At 49.2% G+C, this 19,809-nt stretch overlaps 1 protein-coding gene across 1 annotated transcript; it reads left to right on the top strand.

The window, feature by feature from the left end:
- Positions 1-2,165: 2,165 nt before the first annotated feature.
- Positions 2,166-18,043, top strand: LOC140421034 (cytochrome c oxidase subunit 7A2, mitochondrial-like). Its single transcript, XM_072505334.1, has 4 exons — positions 2,166-2,268; positions 4,403-4,492; positions 16,848-16,932; positions 17,835-18,043. The coding sequence occupies exons 1-4, from the start codon at positions 2,239-2,241 to the stop codon at positions 17,888-17,890; spliced, it is 261 nt and encodes an 86-aa protein (XP_072361435.1). The 5' UTR covers positions 2,166-2,238; the 3' UTR covers positions 17,891-18,043.
- Positions 18,044-19,809: the final 1,766 nt, after the last annotated feature.

Here is a 19,809-nt window from a genome sequence, read left to right as displayed (position 1 = left end):
TGCAGCACTCCCTCAGTACTAACTTTCTGGCAGTGCAGCACTCCCTCAGTACTGACATTCTGACAGTGCAGCACTCCCTCAGTACTAACCCTCTGACAGTGCAGCACTCCCTCAGTACTAACTTTCTGGCAGTGCAGCAGTCCCTCAGTACTGACACTCTGACAGTGCAGCACTCCCTCAGTACTAACCCTCTGACAGTGCAGCACACCCTCAGTACTAACTTTCTGGCAGTGCAGCACTCCCTCAGTACTGAACCTCTGACAGTGCAGCACTCCCTCAGTTCTAACTTTCTGGCAGTGCAGCACTCCCTCAGTACTAACTTTCTGGCAGTGCAGCACTCCCTCAGTACTAACTTTCTGGCAGTGCAGCAGTCCCTCAGTACTGACACTCTGACAGTGCAGCACTCCCTCAGTACTAACCCTCTGACAGTGCAGCACTCCCTCAGTACTAACATTCTGGCAGTGCAGCACCCTCTCAGTACTGACCCTGACAGTGCAGCACTCCCTCAGTACTAACCCTCTGACAGTGCAGCACTCCCTCAGTACAAACCTTCTGACAGTGCAGCACTCCCTCAGTACTCACTTTCTGGCAGTGCAGCACTCCATCAGTACTGACCCTCTGACAGTGCAGCTCTCCCTCAGTACTGACCCTCTGACAGTGCAGCACTCCCTCAGTACTAACTTTCTGGCAGTGCTGCACTCCCTCAGTACTGACCCTCTGGCAGTGCAGCACTCCCTCAGTACTAACCCTCTGGCAGTGCAGCACTCCCTCAGTACTGACCCTCTGGCAGTGCAGCACTCCCTCAGTACTAACTTTCTGGCAGTGCAGCACCCTCTCAGTACTGACCCTCTGACAGTGCAGCACTCCCTCAGTACTGACCCTCTGACAGTGCAGCACTCCCTCAGTACTAACTTTCTGGCAGTGCAGCACTCCCTCAGTACTGACCCTGACAGTGCAGCACTCCCTCAGTACTAACCCTCTGACAGTGCAGCACTCCCTCAGTACTAACCTTCTGACAGTGCAGCACTCCCTCAGTACTGACCCTCTGACAGTGCAGCACTCCCTCAGTACTGACCCTCTGACAGTGCAGCACTCCCTCAGTACTGACCCTCTGACAGTGCAGCACTCCCTCAGTACTGACCCTCTGACAGTGCAGCACTCCCTCAGTACTAACTTTCTGGCAGTGCAGCACTCCCTCAGTACTGACCCTCTGACAGTGCAGCACTCCCTCAGTACTAACCCTCTCACAGTGCAGCACTCCCTCAGTACTAACTTTCTGGCAGTGCAGCACTCCCTCAGTACTAACCCTCTCAAAGTGCAGCACTCCCTCAGTACTAACTTTCTGGCAGTGCAGCACTCCCTCAGTACTAACTTTCTGGCAGTGCAGCACTCCCTCAGTACTGACCCTCTGACAGTGCAGCACTCCCTCCGTACTAACCCTCTCACAGTGCAGCACTCCCTCAGTACTAACCCTCTCACAGTGCAGCACTCCCTCAGTACTGACCCTCTCACAGTGCAGCACTCCCTCAGTACTAACTTTCTGGCAGTGCAGCACTCCCTCAGTACTAACTTTCTGGCAGTGCAGCACTCCCTCAGTACTAACTTTCTGGCAGTGCAGCACTCCCTCAGCATTGACCCTCTGGCAGTGCAGCACTACCTCAGTACTGACCCTCTGGCAGTGCAGCACTCCCTCAGTACTGACCCTCTGGCAGTGCAGCACTCGCTCAGTACTGACCCTCTGACAGTGCAGCACTCCCTCGGTACTGACCCTCTGACAGTGCAGCACTCCCTCAGTACTGACCCTCTGGCAGTGCAGCACTCCCTCAGTACTGACCCTCTGGCAGTGCAGCACTCCCTCAGTACTTCCTCTCAAGACAGTGCGGTGCGCCCTCAGCACCGACCTTGCGTGATAATATCAAAACAGATAATGTAACCGTAAGCATTGCTGTGCAGGGCTATATATACAGTGCGGGTCTGTATTTGTGTTTAATTGTCTGATACCCCGCAGATTTCTGCCTGGGATTCAGTAACCGGGGATACGGACGGTGGTTTTGCGGTGATTTTTGTCTCCTCCGGGGCTGCGCTTGGCGCGGGATCACGTGGATCGGGGCCCGGCGAGCCGCCCAATGGGGGCCGCGGCCTGGGCGCCGTCCTGACGTCACAGTCGTCAGGTCACGTGGACACCAGCCGGTAGAAGCGGTGCATTGTGGGTTTGTCCTTGCGGGAAGTCGGAGCGAAATGAGCAGCCTGGGAGTGAGGGGCCTGCGGGTGAGGACGCAGTGGGGCGGCGAACGAGCGAGATTGACCCCCATTCCAGTGGTCGTGAGGGAGGGAGAGTCCCCCGCAACCCCCCCTCCCCAACCGGCGTGAGATGGCGGAATAGACCGGGACCTGCCAGACTTCCTGTGCTCTGGTTTCTGTTCTTGTTCCTCCTGAGACTGTGGAGGTTTTGGGGTTGAGGCCTGCAAGTCGCAGCCTCGTCTAGCCTGCATCGCCATAGATTCCCTGCAGGGCAGAAGGAGGCCAACTGGCCCATCGAATTTGCACCGATCCTATGAATGGATGCCCCATCTAGCTCCAATCCCCTGCCCCATCCCTGTAACCACATCTTTGGACACTAAGGGGCAATTTAGCATGGCCACTCCGCCTAACCTGCCCATCTTTGGACTGTGGGAGGAAACCGGAGCACCCAGAGGAAACCCAGGCAGTTACAGGGAGACTGCAAGCTCCACACAGGCAGTTACTCAAGGCCTGTGTGGCAAACTGAGATTCTGTCTGCTTTTTAATGTTTTTTTTCAATGAACGTTGTCACTGTCAAAGATTTGTGTATGTGTGCTCCTCCTGCATCTACTTTTAAGTTTGCCATTTAATTTATATTGCCTCATTTCACCCCACTTCACATTTCTCTGTATCTTCAATCATCATGTTATATGTAATATTTGATGTTGGTCTGTATATATCTGGATGTATATCTCATGCAGGAGTAAATGCTGCGTGATAATATCAAAACAGATAATGTAACCGCAAGCATTGCTGTGCAGGGCTATCTATACTTGCATCGCAAGCGGTTCAGATAAAATTCACTCGCTGATCCCTGTGCTGAAGGGGTTGTCTTAAGAGGAAAGGTTGAACCCTGTACTCATTTATTATCATTGGAGCTTTGAAGGGATGAGGGATGATCTTATTGAAACATGTGAGAGGGCTCAACAGGGTAGATGCTGAGTGGAATCTAGAACTGGTGCAAAAAGAGACTGGAATGAGATTGGCAAGAATTTCTTCTTTAAGGTTGTTAGTCTTTGAAATTCTCTTCTGCACAGGCTGCCAATTGAGTATATTCAGGGCTGAGTTAGACAGATTTTTGACCGACAAGGGAGTTATGGGAACAGGCAGAAAAATGGAGTTAAGGCCACCGTGAGATCAGCCATGCAGCACCTTATAACTGGTGCTGTTATAAGGTATCATTGGAGCTTTGAAGAATGAGGGATGATCTTATTGAAACATCTGAGGGGGCTCAACAGGTTATGTTTATTTTCTCCCTTTTTTCCTGAGTTGCTTGGGTTGGGAATGTATAGTCTGTGGGATGCCAGGCTGTTTATGGCCAGTCATTCAGCAGGCAACTGTGGGAAGAAGGGCAGTGTTGCCATTTCTATTCTCCTGAACTGATGCTGTCTGAGTGTTTCCAGCCTTTCCCCATCTTGCTTCAGGAAACCTGCATCTTTTGAATTTTCACTTTGTCAGTTTGGTCATCGTAGCTCGTCTAAGGCCATGCTCCAAATAACTATGTCATGCTAAGTACATATGTGCATGGACTTTTCTGACATCTGCCTTGGGACAAACCAGAGTTACCCGTTCAGCTAACAGTCAGTGTGTGCTTGAAAGTTGGAGATGAATTTGTCAAACTTGCCTTTGGTATATCACTCAATAAAGCAGATAGCTAAATTAATTTGCCATTCACCTCACTTGCTGTTTTATCAGACTTTGTTAGGACTTACTACCCACATGACCTACTGCAGTCCAAAAGTATTCAGTTGGTCATGAAATGCTCTGAGATCCACCAAGGAATGCGATAGTGGCAATTAAGAGCCAGGTGATCATTCGGGTGTAGAGGGGTGCTTTCCTTCAGTCAGTGGTTATAAATTATCCATTTTGGGGTGGTGCAGTGGTTAGCACTGCTGACTCTCGGCACTGAGGACCTGGTTCAATCCCCACACTGTGGAGTTTGCACATTCTCCCCGTGTTTAAGTGGGTTTCACTCTCACAACCCAAGATGTGCAGGATAGGTGGATTGGCCACTCTAAATTGACGCGGGGGGGGGGAATAATTGGGTGCTCTAAATTTAAAAAAAAAACAATAAAATAAATTATCCATTTGGTAAGTTTTGTATTTCAATGTTCTCCCCCAGGCTTTTCAACAGATTTCACAGCGGACCTTCAGCACTGCAGCCTGCAGGCGAGTGGCGAACAAGGTTCCTGAGAAGCAGAAGATATTCCAGGTGAGTGACCGTATGTAATGGGGTGGACTACTTCAGGCATCTGAGCTCTGCATATAGTTTTTGACACTACTCCACAGCTGCTGAAATCCTGTATTTTAAATGTGTTCCCAGATGGCGAACATGGTGCACTTAATGCAGGTCATCTGAACGCAACTGAAACATTTAAAACCTTTTCCCCGTTTGTATGCTAAACGTGGAAATTAATTTCTACTCCCAAGTGCCATTAAATAGGAATTTCTAAACAAGAAAAGACTCGAGGTCTTGCCACCTGTCATCCTGGTCCTCCTGCAATAGAACAATAACAGTTATTAGCTAATCATGGTAATCAATATCCTTCTTTGGCAATTACTTGCTAACGGGTATGATTGACCACCTAAGAAACTGCGTGTCACTGGTCCTGGGTCCTTGCATGGATGATGAGCTTGATCCTAGAGCTGCATCTGTGACTGCACACTTAGCAGGTGTTTCCAGGAATGAGATCGGTCCTTGGACCCGATCGCTGGTTTTCCTTTCTCAGACTCCTTTTCCGGACCTCTTGTCGTCGGGTGTTCTTGAAGAATTGTCTCTTTAATCAGGAGGTTCCTCTAAGTAGGTCTCTTCTGAACAAGGAGGTTCCTCCAAGTAGGTCTCTTCTGAACAAGGGTCTCTCAGGCATTGACATCTGCTCCACAACTTTAAGAGAAATGCCAGGAGCAACATCAATCCAGGCCATCATCGATCTGACCAAGGCTTTTGACTCAGTAAATCAGGAAGTACTATGGAAGACCCGATCAAAGGCCAGCTGTCCAGAGAAATTCATCAGCATCCTCTGGCTTCTGCACGGCACGATATTGACAACAGTCCCTAGCAACGGAAATAAGACCGAAACCTTTGAGGTCAAGACTGGAGTCAATCAATACACATCAATTAATCCAAAACAGACCCAGGCATGAGTTCAGGAAAACTCCAGTGGTGGAGAACTTTGAGGCTTGTATGTCCTATAAGATGTCGGAGCAGAAGTAGGCTATTCAACATTCCTGCAAAGCAAGCCATTCTTGCCAAATGTCCCATTTCTCACATTATAGACCAAAATGCAAGTGAAGTACTCAACCCCTACCAATAACTTCAGTATGGTTTCAGACAGCTTTCGTAGGGGCGATGCAACCTCCCTTCCTACACAACTACAGGCATTTCGTTGTCCCATGTTTACAGAGAGTGAGCACCATGGTAAGATCTGTACGCTTCTGATTTTAGCCATTTCATAGTCAGAACTTGCCAATGGGAGCTTGCGATCTGCGGGTTTCAAATGGTTTGACGTTATTGTGTTTGAAGTTAACAACTCCAAAGCCCATATTTATTTGCCTTTCATGAGTGATATTTTTTTAATTCTCCTTTTTCACATTTTCTCCCACATTTACATCCATCAACAATAAACAATAATCAGCAAGATATGTCAGTCCCCATAATAACAACGATCCGATCTACCCACCAACCCCCGAACCTCAACCCGCATGTTTACATAAACAAATGGCAAAAAGGAATCAGGGATTACCCGTAGTCACCCTTAATCTTACACAGCTTCCCCCCCCACCACCCCCACCCCAGGTCTCCAGCTCCTCCCGTCCACTGCCTCTTGTAAAACTCCTCCTCCCAACCTCGGTTCCTTCCCCCCAACTTTCCACCCCGGCTAGACCACTCGGACCCTGTTCTGCCAGGCTCCGATGGCCGCAGCCCCTCCCCCCACCTCACTCCCGTTCACTGGCCGGCTTAAACCGGCCAGCGTGGAGGCCCCCGCCCGGTGTCCCTTTCCCACTTGCCCGGCCCTAGGAAAGCCCAAAGATCCCCTTTTTTTTTTAATAAATATTTTATTGAAAATTTTTGGTCAACCAACACAGTACATTGTGCATCCTTTACACAATATTATAACAGCACAAATAACAATGACCTATTTTATATAAGCAAAAAATGAATAAATATTAAATAACAAAAATGAAAACTAGCCCTAATTGGCAACTGCCTTGTCACAAGTTACACCCCCCCCCCCCCCCCCCAAATCCTGGGCTGCTGCTGCTGCCTTCTTTTTCCCCTTCCATCGATCTATCCGCAAGGTATTCGACGAACGGTTGCCACCGCCTGGTGAACCCTTGAGCCGACCCCCTTAGGACGAACTTAATCCGCTCTAGCTTTATAAACCCCGCCATGTCATTTATCCAGGTCTCCACCCCCGGGGGCTTGGCTTCCTTCCACATTAGCAATATCCTGCGCCGGGCTACTAGGGACGCAAAGGCCAAAACATCGGCCTCTCTCGCCTCCTGCACTCCCGGCTCTTGTGCTACCCCAAATATAGCCAACCCCCAGCTTGGTTCGACCCGGACCCCCACTACTTTTGAAAGCACCTTTGTCACCCCCATCCAAAACCCCCGTAGTGCCGGGCATGACCAAAACATATGGGTATGATTCGCTGGGCTTCTCGAGCACCTCTCACACCTATCCTCCACCCCAAAAAATTTACTGAGCCGCGCTCCAGTCATATGCGCCCTGTGTAATACCTTAAACTGAATCAGGCTTAGCCTGGCACACGAGGACGACGAGTTTACCCTACTTAGGGCATCCGCCCACAGCCCCTCCTCGATCTCCTCCCCCAGCTCCTCTTCCCATTTCCCTTTTAGTTCATCTACCATAGTCTCCCCTTCGTCCCTCATTTCCCTATATATATCTGACACCTTACCATCCCCCACCCATGTCTTTGAGATCACTCTGTCCTGCACCTCTTGTGTCGGGAGCTGCGGAAAATCCCTCACCTGTTGCCTCGCAAAAGCCCTCAGTTGCATATACCTGAATGCATTCCCTTGGGGCAACCCATATTTCTCGGTCAGCGCTCCCAGACTCGCGAACTTCCCATCCACAAATAGATCTTTCAGTTGCGTTATTCCTGCTCTTTGCCACATTCCATATCCCCCATCCATTCCCCCCGGGGCAAACCTATGGTTGTTTCTTATCGGGGACCCCCCCAAAGCTCCAGTCTTTCCCCTATGCCGTCTCCACTGTCCCGAAATCTTCAGTGTAGCTACCACCACCGGGCTTGTGGTGTAGTTCCTCGGTGAGAACGGCAATGGGGCTGTCACCATAGCCTGCAGGCTAGTCCCCCTACAGGACGCCCTCTCTAATCTCTTCCACGCTGCTCCCTCCTCCTCTCCCATCCACTTACTCACCATTGAAATATTAGCGGCCCAATAGTACTCACTTAGGCTCGGTAGTGCCAGCCCCCCCCTATCCCTGCTACGCTGTAAGAATCCCTTCCTCACTCTCGGGGTCTTCCCGGCCCAAACAAAACCCATGATGCTCTTTTCAATCCTTTTAAAAAAAGCCTTCGTGATCACCACCGGGAGGCACTGAAACACAAAGAGGAATCTCGGGAGGACCACCATCTTAACCGCCTGCGCCCTCCCTGCCATTGACAGGGCTACCATATCCCATCTCTTGAAATCTTCCTCCATCTGTTCCACCAACCACGTTAAATTTAACCTGTGCAGTGTGCCCCAATTCTTAGCTATCTGGATCCCCAGGTAACGAAAGTCTCTTGTTACCTTCCTCAACGGTAGGTCCTCTATTTCTCTACTCTGCTCCCCAGGATGCACCACAAACAGCTCACTCTTCCCCATGTTCAATTTATACCCTGAAAAATCCCCAAACTCCCCAAGTATCCGCATTATTTCTGGCATCCCCTCCGCCGGATCCGCCACGTATAGTAGCAAATCGTCCGCATACAAAGATACCCGGTGTTCTTCTCCTCCCCTAAGTACTCCCCTCCACTTCTTGGAACCCCTCAGCGCTATCGCCAGGGGCTCAATCGCCAGTGCAAACAGTAATGGGGACAGCGGGCATCCCTGCCTTGTCCCTCTATGGAGCCGAAAATATGCCGATCCCCGTCCATTCATGACCACACTCGCCACTGGGGCCCTATACAATAGCTGCACCCATCTAACATACCCCTCTCCAAAACCAAATCTCCTCAACACCTCCCACAAATAATCCCATTCCACTCTATCAAATGCTTTCTCGGCATCCATCGCCACTACTATCTCTGTTTCACCCTCTCGTGGGGCCATCATCATTACCCCTAACAGCCTCCGTATATTCGTGTTCAGCTGTCTCCCCTTCACAAACCCAGTTTGGTCCTCGTGAACCACCCCCGGGACACATTCCTCTATTCTCATTGCCATTACCTTGGCCAGGACCTTGGCATCCACATTTAGGAGGGAAATTGGTCTGTAGGACCCGCATTGTAGCGGGTCCTTTTCCTTCTTTAAGAGAAGCGATATCGTTGCTTCAGACATAGTCGGGGGCAGTTGTCCCCTTTCCTTTGCCTCATTAAAGGTCCTCGTCAGTACCGGGGCGAGCAAGTCCAAATATTTTCTATAAAATTCGACTGGGAATCCGTCCGGTCCCGGGGCCTTTCCCGTCTGCATGCTCCTAATTCCTTTCACCACTTCTTCTACCTCGATCTGTGCTCCCAGTCCCACCCTTTCCTGCTCTTTCACCTTGGGAATTTCCAGCCGATCCAAAAAGTCCATCATTCTCTCCCTCCCATCCGGGGGTTGACCTTCATATAATTTTTTATAAAATGTCTTGAACACTTCATTCGCTCTCTCCGCTCCCCGCTCCATCTCTCCTTCCTCGTCCCTCACTCCCCCTATTTCCCTCGCTGCTCCCCTTTTCCTCAATTGGTGTGCCAGCAACCTGCTCGCCTTCTCCCCATATTCATACTGTACACCCTGTGCCTTCCTCCATTGTGCCTCTGCAGTGCCTGTAGTCAGCAAGTCAAATTCCACATGCAGCCTTTGCCTTTCCCTGTACAATCCCTCCTCCGGTGCTTCCGCATATTGTCTGTCCACCCTCAAGTTCTTGCAGCAACCGCTCCCGTTCCTTACTCTCCTGCTCCCTTTATGTGCCCTTATTGATATCAGCTCCCCCCTAACCACCGCCTTCAACGCCTCCCAGACCACTCCCACCTGGACCTCCCCATTGTCATTGAGTTCCAAGTACTTTTCAATACATCCCCTCACCCTTAGACACACCCCCTCATCCGCCATTAGTCCCTTGTCCATTCTCCAGGGTGGGCGCCCTCCTGTTTCCTCCCCTATCTCCAAGTCCACCCAGTGTGGGGCGTGATCCGAAATGGCTATAGCCGTATACTCCGTTCCCCTCACCTTCGGGATCAATGCCCTACCCAGCACGAAAAAGTCTATGCGCGAATAGACTTTATGGACATAGGAGAAAAACGAGAACTCCTTACTCCTAGGTCTACTGAATCTCCACGGGTCCACACCTCCCATCTGCTCCATAAAATCTTTAAGCACCTTGGCTGCTGCCGGCCTCCTTCCAGTCCTGGACTTCGACCTATCCAGCCCTGGTTCCAACACCGTGTTAAAGTCTCCCCCCATTATCAGCTTTCCCGTCTCCAGGTCCGGAATGCGTCCTAGCATCCGCCTCATAAAATTGGCATCATCCCAGTTCGGGGCATACACGTTTACCAAAACCACCGTCTCTCCCTGTAGTTTGCCACTCACCATCACGTATCTGCCCCCGTTATCCGCCACTATAGTCTTTGCCTCGAACATAACCCGCTTCCCCACTAATATAGCCACCCCCCTGTTTTTCGCATCTAGCCCCGAATGGAACACCTGCCCCACCCATCCTTTGCGCAGCCTAACCTGGTCTATCAGTTTCAGGTGCGTTTCCTGTAACATAACCACATCTGCTTTAAGTTTCTTAAGGTGTGTGAGTACCCGTGCCCTCTTTATCGGCCCGTTGAGCCCTCTCACGTTCCACGTGATCAGCCGAGTTGGGGGGCTTCCCACCCCCCCCCCCCCCCCCCTTGCCGATTAGCCATCATCTTTTTCCAGCTTCTCACCCAGTTCCCACGCAGCTGTATCTCCCCCAGGCGGTGCCCCCCCGCCCATCCTCTCCCGTACCCGCTCCCCCCTTTCCCCAGCAGCAGCAACCCAGTAATTCCCCCCTCCCACCCCCCCCCGCTAGACCCCCCGCTAGCGTAATTACTCCCCCCATGTTGCTCCCAGAAGTCAGCAAACTCTGGCTGACCTCGGCTTCCCCCCGTGACCACGGCTCGCACCGTGCGACGCCCCCTCCTTCCTGCTTCTCTATTCCCGCCATAATTATCATAGCGCGGGAGCCAAGCCCGCGCTTCTCCCTTGGCCCCGCCCCCCATGGCCAACGCCCCATCTCCTCTCCCTCCCCCCATCACCCCCTGTGGGAGAGAGAAAAGTTACCACACCGCAGGATTAGAACATAAAACCCCTCTTCGCCCCCCCCATTCGCCTCACCACTTTGTCCCAACGTTCTTTTTAATAATCCACTCATTCCAGTTTTTCTTCTACAATAAAAGTCCACGCTTCATCCGCCGTCTCAAAGTAGTGGTGCCTCCCTTGATATGTGACCCACAGTCTTGCCGGTTGCAGCATTCCAAATTTTATCTTCCTTTTATGAAGCACCGCCTTGGCCCGATTAAAGCTCGCCCTCCTTCTCGCCACCTCCGCACTCCAGTCTTGATAAACGCGGATCACCGCGTTCTCCCATTTACTGCTCCGAGTTTTCTTCGCCCATCTAAGGACCATTTCTCTATCCTTAAAACGGAGGAATCTCACCACTATGGCCCTGGGAGTTTCTCCTGCTCTCGGTCCTCGCGCCATAACTCGGTATGCTCCCTCCACCTCCAACGGACCCGCCGGGGCCTCCGCTCCCATTAACGAGTGCAACATCGTGCTCACATATGCCCCGACGTCCGCACCCTCCACACCTTCAGGAAGACCAAGAATCCTCAGGTTGTTCCTCCTTGCGTTGTTTTCCAGTGCCTCCAACCTCTCCACACATCGTTTCTGATGTGCCTCCTGTATCTCCGTCTTCACCACCAGGCCCTGTATATCGTCCTCATTCTCGGCTGCCTTCGCCTTCACGACCCGAAGCTCCCGCTCCTGGGTCTTTTGTTCCTCCTTTAGCCCTTCAATCGCCTGTAGTATCGGGGCCAACAGCTCTTTCTTCATTTCCTTTTTTATCTCTTCCACGCAGCATTTCAAGAACTCTTGTTGTTCAGGGCCCCATGTGAAACTGCCACATTCCGACGCCATCTTGGTTTTTGCTTGCCTTCCTTGCCGCTGTTCCAAAGGATCCGCTGCAATCCGGCCACTTTCCTCTCCTTTTTCCATCCGTGTCCAGGGGAAATTCCCTTCTGGTTTACCGCACGGTGTTTTTAGCCGTTAAAATTGCCGTTGGGGCTCCTATCAAGAGCCCAAAAGTCCGTTTCACCGGGAGCTGCCGAAACGTGCGACTCAGCTGGTCATCGCCGCACCCGGAAGTCCCAAAGATCCCCTTTTAGCACACAAACCCCGCATATCCACCTACACCCCAAAGAACTCATTTTGATGTGTCCCTTCCCTTGTCCAAATATATACCACATTGGCTCCTTTAATCTCTACACCTGCGCGCAGTGATACAAAAAAGAAGAAAATACAGTCATGAGGTTACATCAGCACATGGCCATTCCTCAATTTGTCAGTTCTGCCACAGTCCTTCTGCTTTCGCAAACTCCTCCGCTGCTTCCGCCGTTCCAAAATAAAAGTCCCTGAGCTTGTAAGTCACCCTCAGCTTCGCTGGATATACAATGCCGCACCGCACCTTGCTAATGTACAGTGCCCTCTTCACCCGGTTGAAGGCAGCCCGCCTCCTTGCCAGCTCCACCGTAAAGTCCTGGTATACACGTATACCAGCTCCAGCCCACTGCACCACCCGCTTCTGCTTGGCCCAGCTCAGGACCTTCTTCACCCTGTACCTACGGAAGCACAGAGTCACTGCCCTTGGCGGCTCACTCGCCTTTGGTATAGGCCTCCACGACCGATGAGCCCAATCCATTTCATATCGGGAGGGATCCTCCCCCTCCCCCAATAATTTTGCCAGCATCGCGGCAAAGTACTCCGTCGGCTTCGGTCCTTCAACTCCTTCGGGCAGCCCCACAATCCTCAAATTCTCTCGCCTGGATCTGTTTTCCAGGTCTTCCATTTTTCCTTGCAGATCCTTGTTAGTATCCATCACCTTCCGCATCTCTTTCCCCATCGAGGCAAGTTGATCACCGTGCTGCAATAACGTCTCCTCCACTTCCTTCAGCGCCTCCCCTTGCTCTCGCACCTACGCCACTGCGCTCGCCACCTCCGTCCTCACTGGGGAAACCGCCTCCTCCACCAGCACACTCAAAACCTCCCTCATCTCCTTCCTCACCGTCTCCATGCATTTCACAATCTGCGCCAACTGCTTTTCAAATTCCGCAGCCATCACCGTAGTTATTTCTTCAGCCGTAAGCAGTGCGGCCTTCCCTGGTGCTCCAGCCTCCATTTTTCCTGGTGACCCCGCGGTGACCTTTCCACTCCCCCGACGGACCTCCAGCTGTTTTTTTCCGGCCGTTTTCTTGCTCACCCTCGACATTTTTCTTTGTTCCTTTTTTCCTCCTGTGACGTCACTGTGCCTCCTCCGTGCCTTCTCCCTTCTTCTGCCGCCTTCCTGGGACCGGGCTTAAAGCCCCGAAAATGCCGTTGCCGACCGGGAGCCCTCCATTGTGCGGTTGCCTCCCGCCCGCCGTCACCGCTTTCATGAGTGATATTGACTTTGAGGTAGTTAAAGCATTATGTAATGAAGCCAAACTATCCCTTTCTGTACATGCAGGCCCATCGATCATGGGAAGTACATTGGATTCAGGCTGTGTTAACATTAAAAACTAATGTAAATTAGCAAATCTACTGGAGTAAAGATTATTTACTGTCAGTTTTGCACTCAAATACTAGGCTATTGAACCTCTCATCTGAATGTTTTTAATTTGTATATGTGCCGTTTAACATTTTAGCTTTATTTTGAAGGCATCTGTACTTCTTCCACAGAACTTCTTTTTTCTCTCTCTCTTTTGCGCCCCCCCCCCCCCCCACTTGAAGAAATGAGTTGAAGTTTTAAGCTTCCAACGACAAATTGTTGGCTGCAGATATGGTCAGTAGTTACGTGTGAATTTTTGTGATCAATCTTTGCTTTCAGGCTGCATGCCAATAAGTAGCACTGTTGACTGACTTCAGCAAATTGGCATCAAGGTGCATTTAAAACATAACCAAGCCAAATGCAGCTAATGAATGCTAGTCATTGTCTCGGAGTGTTGCTTGAGCTAGCCTTCTCTGAAAAATGCGCTACCAGCAAATAATTGAGTTTCCTTTTGAGTTCATATTTTTAATGATTAGAATATCTTGCGTGGTTAATTCTGAGCAATGGCTGACCCATTCTAGTATCACTTGGGCAGTAGTTTACACGTTTCCTGCAACCCCCTCACGAGTCATTAACATTGCATATGCAAGCAAGGTCCACTCTTAAATCCTTCTCCATTGGTTTCCTGATCATTACCTCTGTCATGGTTGGTCATAGAATATTGTAGCATAGAAGGAGAGATTGCATAGTCCATCATGATAACCTGGTGCCTCTATGTCGATTCCTTTTGCAGTAAAAACAATAGGATGAAAATTCAGGTGAGTTTTTCCCCACAAGTTGCCAGATATGAGAGGCTTTATATGTATAGACAGAGAAACTGGAGCTCATCTCACTAGAACAAGGAAAGTTGAGGCAAGCTGATGTAGCTTCTATGATCTTCCAAAAAGGCATTCAGTAAGATCCCAATAAGAGGCTAAACTAAAATTAAACCGAATGGAATTGAAGGCAACTTATTGTCCCGGTTAGGAGGTGTGTTAGCAATATGAGACAAAGCAAGGATAATGGGCAAGTTGCTCAAACAAGGGGGCGCATGCAGCGCAGTGGTTAGCACAGGGCTGCGGCGCTGAGGACCCATGTTCGAATCCCAGCCCTGGGTCACTGTCCGTGTGGAGTTTGCACATTCTCCCCATGTCTGCGTAGGTTTCACCCCCACTACCCAAAGATATGCTGGTTAGGTGGATTGGCCACACTAAATTGCCCCATATTTGGAAAAGAAAAATAATTGGCTACTCTTTTTATAAAAAAAAAAATATATATATATATATATATATATATATATATATATATATATATTTTTTTTAAGTTGCTCAAGCAAGGATTTGTGCTGGGGTATCAAATTTTCACTATATAGTAGTTCTTAATGACTTAGATGATGCAATTGAGAGTCTTGCATCTAAGTTTGCTGGTGACACAAAGAGAGACATTAAGTGGGCAAACTGGCAGACTGCTTTCCGCATAGATAAGTAGTCAATTGATCTGTTCCTCCAGGGGCAATGAAAATTTTAAAGCAATGCTGAGAGGTGGCCCCAGAGAATGGAAAAAACAATGGTTCCTCACCCAGAAGCCTTATAATTATTCTTTCCTGGAGTTTGTGCACCTCTGGCGAAGCCACCAGTAATGCCTCCTTAATTTAATGGCAAAGACAGTTACCCGAGGTTGGAATTGAACCCAGGTCCCTGGTGCTGAGAGGCAGCACTGCTAACCACTCTGCCACTATTACCTTTGTCAGGTGATGAACTTTGTCGTGTATTGTGGCCAGGAGAAACACATGGGAGCAGTGTTCAAATCCAGAGTGAACTTTGGTTTTATTGAATCAAGGACTTAGCGGAGACATTAGCTGTGCCTGTTCAGTTTTAGATTTCAAACCACCTGCAGCTCACACACCTTGTTTGAAGAATGAATTATTTTTAGGTTATTTTATGTCTGAGTACACCAGACTTCAGGAGTGAAGGGAAAGGGATATCTTTGAGATGAAAATGCGATGAGTTTAGTGTCTTAGATTGCGCCAATAAATTAGCTTGGGGCAACGAGTGACGTGCTGCTACATTTGTTACACACTAACAACTAACATGCAAAGCTGAGTTACCTGACCACAACTTGCATAAACAGACCACATTTTGTGTAGTATCTCACTTGGACTGTAGCCAGCACCGTGTCTTGGCATCGATCTGAGGGAAGGGGTCGATCAGTTGGCCCCTGGAGCTTGTGCAACCATTTAATCAGATGGTGGACATTCTGCATCTCAACTCCTTTGCCCATCTTTACTCGTCTTCCCTTACCCATCAAAAATCTATCAGCCATGCTCTTAAAATCCTCAGTCGTCCCTCTGCCAATGAATGCAGACTTTTAGGGGGCAGAGTTCCAGACTTTCATGACGTGTGCTTCTGAATTTCACTCCTAAATGACCTAGTGCAAAATTTAAAGTTATGCCCCCCTTGATATTTATTGCCCTGACGGCTCCCCATTAGAATAAATAATTTTTCTGTCAGCTCAGTTCTGATTTTAAATATTTATTAGATGCTTCTAAACTCAAGGGAATATAAACAAAGTTTACGCAATCTATCCGCAGAATGTAACCCTTAAGCTCCAGTGTTATCCTGATGAATCGGCACTGCACCATGTCCAAGGCCAGTTTATCATTCCTGTGGTGCAGGCCCTCAAACTGAATGCAGTACTCCAGATGTGCTCTCATCAGTGCTCTGAATAACTAACTGATTAACTGATCAACTATCCCTTTGTATTCCAGTCCCCTCGCGATGAATCCCATTAACTTTTATTGTATTGCTTTATGTATCTAGTAATTTCTGTACAGAGAGTACCCTCCCAAGTTCCTTTTCTCTCCCCATTACAATGATGCAGGACTTCAGTTCCTTGCCGGAGTGCTTTTTGAGCTATGCTAATTTAGAGCAAAGGGACTGGACGTCTCTCCGCACCACCTCCTGGAAAATGGCGCTGCAGAGCTCTCCTCTGCGCCACCTAGTGGCTGGGCCCCAATAGCAAATGTCTGAGAATGAGATATGGTTCTGCTTTGTCTCACTGGGCTAATACACTTCTAGCCTTGAGTCTAGTTTTCTGCGCTGACATTAATTGCATTACCTGTCTAAGTCTCGGCAATATGTAGTCATGGGAACTGTGCTATACAACTGAATGGTACTGAGACTATTATCTGCCTGACGCAGTGAGTCATGTGCTCTAAAGTGTGCGTGAAACAGATTTGGACGGTACGGAACCCTGGAGATTGGTCATTGATGTGATTAGTGTTCCTTTTGTCCCGCACCTCCCACCCCACAACCCCCACCTCGCCCTGAACATGGTGCCACTGTGACTCCTGTCCTTCGCACCTGGCTCTACTGTGCAGTGAAGACAGGCGGTCCCTTCAGAAGGTGTGTAAATGGTTTGTTTGCTGCCTCCTTCTGTTCTGATCTGTGGCGTTCCTGCCATGCTATGGAAACCTGTGTGTCGGGAATCGCAGGCAACAGTTATATGTTTGGCTCCTTCAGGCTGCTTTTCTAATGCAGATGTTGGCAGAGCACAGTTGGGACTACACTCTCTATCTCTGTTGCAGGCGGACAATGGGATGCCGGTCCATTTAAAAGGCGGTGTGATGGATGCACTGCTCTACAGGCTAACCATGAGCCTCACGGTTGCGGGTAAGGAATGCTTGGTACCCCATTTTGAAATCTACTGACCCCGCTGCGTATCTTGGTCTGTAAAGCCATTGGCTCCTATCCAGTGGCACACCCTGGGATTCAGGTGAGGACAGCAACGGGCATGACTGTGAACTCCCAATGCCCACTCACCCCCCTCACTGATGGTCAAACAACCTGCCAGCTCTCACTGTCTTCAGTACAAGCATGAAGAATAACCAACTCGCTCTCAAATTCTGGAGGGATCCCAAAACCCTCATGCCCCATTGATGGTCAGCTTTGCGGGGGTTGGGGGAGATTGCATTTTGTGGGAGATTTAAGTCTATATAAAAGTACAAACTCTGCATAAATGAGCTGCTGCAAAATAGGAGGAGCAAAAAACTTGGGTCCCTGCAAACTAGGGCCTGGTTAGCAAGATGCCCTCCTGGTGCATAACCTTAACCCTGTTCAGCTGCAGGTTTACACCTGGGCGACAACTGGAAAAGCTGGGAGGTTAGAATTGCTTCTGCTACAGGTGTGTTATGAGGGTACATTGGAGCCCCATTAATTTGAGGGTGGTGCTCATCTGCACCAAGACCATTGTTCTCGATCACAGCCCCAACTTGTGAGAACTTCAGTTTACGGGGGGATTTTGCAGAATGCTTTTCTCTGAGCTGCTCTTGTGTAGAATCCAGTATTCTAACACTGGGTACAGGACTAATAATGACGTGAAACCATGATGGGTGGCAGAGAAATTGGGAACAAAGAGGAAATGTCAACATTACAGCGATATATAAAAGCAGAGATTGAGGAAAACGTTCTGTGCATTGACTTGTGTATGCTGGACAAGTCCATCAGTTTTGCTGATTTTTCTTTTTCTAAATGCTTTAATGTAACCACAGTCATTTTTTGCCCTCATTTTTCAGGTGCAGCCTATGTTATCTACGAACTCGTCACAATTGCCCTGCCCAAGAAGAAGTAACATCAGCTCTTGGACATGCCTAAATCTTCGTTTTATTCCATAACCCTATAATACTGTAAATTATCTGGGGACCTGACTGTTCACGGTTTATGTGAACAGTTGTTTATTTGATGATGAGACTTGTATAACTAATAAATAGTGATTTATCACGTCCGTGTGTCTTGTCAGGTGGATTTGTTTTTGAACTTTTTGGGGTGATCTGGATGCTTGGCATCTAATTGACAGCGACAAGGCTTCAGTTTGCCTTATGTACACAAGCCCTGGGCTCACCTCCAGTCTAAAGTGGTCATATTTAAAGCCAAATCATATGGCCGGCTGCAATTTGCATGAGCCGTGTGGCTGGAACTGGGCCCACCAGCTGGCAGCACTGGGCAGCTTCACCAACCACCCAAGACTTCCTTGGCCAAAGACGGGCAGTGGTATAAAGGCTGACAGGTGAAGTGAGCTGCTCGATTTAGACATGACAACAGGAGAGCAAGCCCTGCACATCCAGCCTGTAACTAAAGCCATTTCTAACTCACTAACATCAGGGTGAGAAGGCCACTAATGTCTGCGGTGGTGATGGTATTTTTTCATTACTCCCTGACCACCTGCTCCCTATGCTGGGAGTGTGCAACTTCATAAGAGGTTCTCCCACTGAATGCCAGGAATACTGCAGCAGAATTATTACTGAGTAAGAGGAGTTTTTTTAAAAAAAAATCCTTCTGGAAAGGTGCTGCTTTTGCCAACTCCTGTGGACCTTTGTTATGATTCAAAGGAGCATAGAAACAGCAATTGGCTAGGTTCAGTATGCCTGCTTAGTTCATGGCTGATTTGTATCTTAACTCCATCTACCTGCCTCCCCTGTGGTTCCATAACATTTTAATGCCCCTGCCATCTAAAATTTCTTCAATATCTGATTGAAAATTTCTTCGCCTCAGCAGTTTAATCTGATGCTGGTTAGTGCAGGGTTTTTCAAACTCAGGGTTGCGGCCCCAGGTGTCGGGAGGGTCGTGGAGCAGTCAGTTATTCCCGATTGCGGGAGAGCAGCCAATGGCTTTGACTGGCTTCTAGTTGCCGCAGAATTTTGCCTTGCTCCATCCGATTGGCAGATTATTCAGTGGGTGATTAGCTTTCCGAACATCACATCCAGCGGTGGGACTGTTGGAGCTTGGGGCCTGTGAAGGTCACTGAGTGAAGTTTGTGTGGGGATAGAATGGCGGGTCACGATGCTGGCAGTCAGCACCAGTTCACTGGATTTCAATGAATACATCATCACAGGGAGGAGCAATTATGTGGTAGTTAAACGTATAGGGGTTGCAGCAATTTGTTCAAACTGAGATCCACATAGAAGGCACCAGCAGCGATCACAGAAAATAAATGATGTGTGGTTCTCCTCTGGGGCAGGGCAAGTGGAATTGAAGGAATAGAGTGCAATGTATGTGAATGTTTGAAACCTCTGCAATAGTGTATTATAATAATAATTGCTTATCAGTGAGTTATCAGTCTTCACAAATAAAACTCATGGGACGCCATGTGCTGTTAAAACAAAAGAGAACACTGTCTGCATGCATGCCCTGTCAGGCGGAACTAGCAGTTCTACAGTCCTGGTGCCCAGCGGGGCAGATTACCACCACCTGCTGTTAGCGGGCTGTCCAAATACCGCCTCTTCCTGAATCCTCCCTCCAGAAATGGCAGGTCACAAACCCAACATGTACACTAACGTCATGGCATCCATTCTTTGACTGAAATCATGGAGGAGGTTTTGTAGCTGCCAGCAAGTAATAGGAGTGTGTGAAGAACCGAAGATGGACCAGTTTGTAATAAGGAAGTGAGACACAAACAGTAAGTGAGAGCATGAGGACCACCTGTCCATTAAAGGGAAGCAAAATGACGGGTTGCAAAGTTTGGCTGGCGTGGGTTACGAAGGTCAGTCGGTT

Source organism: Scyliorhinus torazame, chromosome 1 (genome assembly GCF_047496885.1).
Source record: "Scyliorhinus torazame isolate Kashiwa2021f chromosome 1, sScyTor2.1, whole genome shotgun sequence".
In the NCBI taxonomy this organism is placed as follows: Eukaryota; Metazoa; Chordata; class Chondrichthyes; order Carcharhiniformes; family Scyliorhinidae; genus Scyliorhinus; species Scyliorhinus torazame.
The sequence above is the reverse complement of the archived record's forward strand: the minus strand, read 5'-3'. Positions and strand labels throughout refer to the sequence as shown.

What these genes read in the sequence shown, in the direction of transcription:
- LOC140421034 (XM_072505334.1), top strand. Translation starts at nt 2,239, where the DNA reads ATGAGCAGCCTGGGAGTGAGGGGCCTGCGG. An exon ending in TGGGAGTGAGGGGCCTGCGG is followed by an intron (nt 2,269 to 4,402) that starts GTGAGGACGCAG and finishes GTTCTCCCCCAG; the next exon opens with GCTTTTCAACAGATTTCACA. An exon ending in CATGAGCCTCACGGTTGCGG is followed by an intron (nt 16,933 to 17,834) that starts GTAAGGAATGCT and finishes CTCATTTTTCAG; the next exon opens with GTGCAGCCTATGTTATCTAC.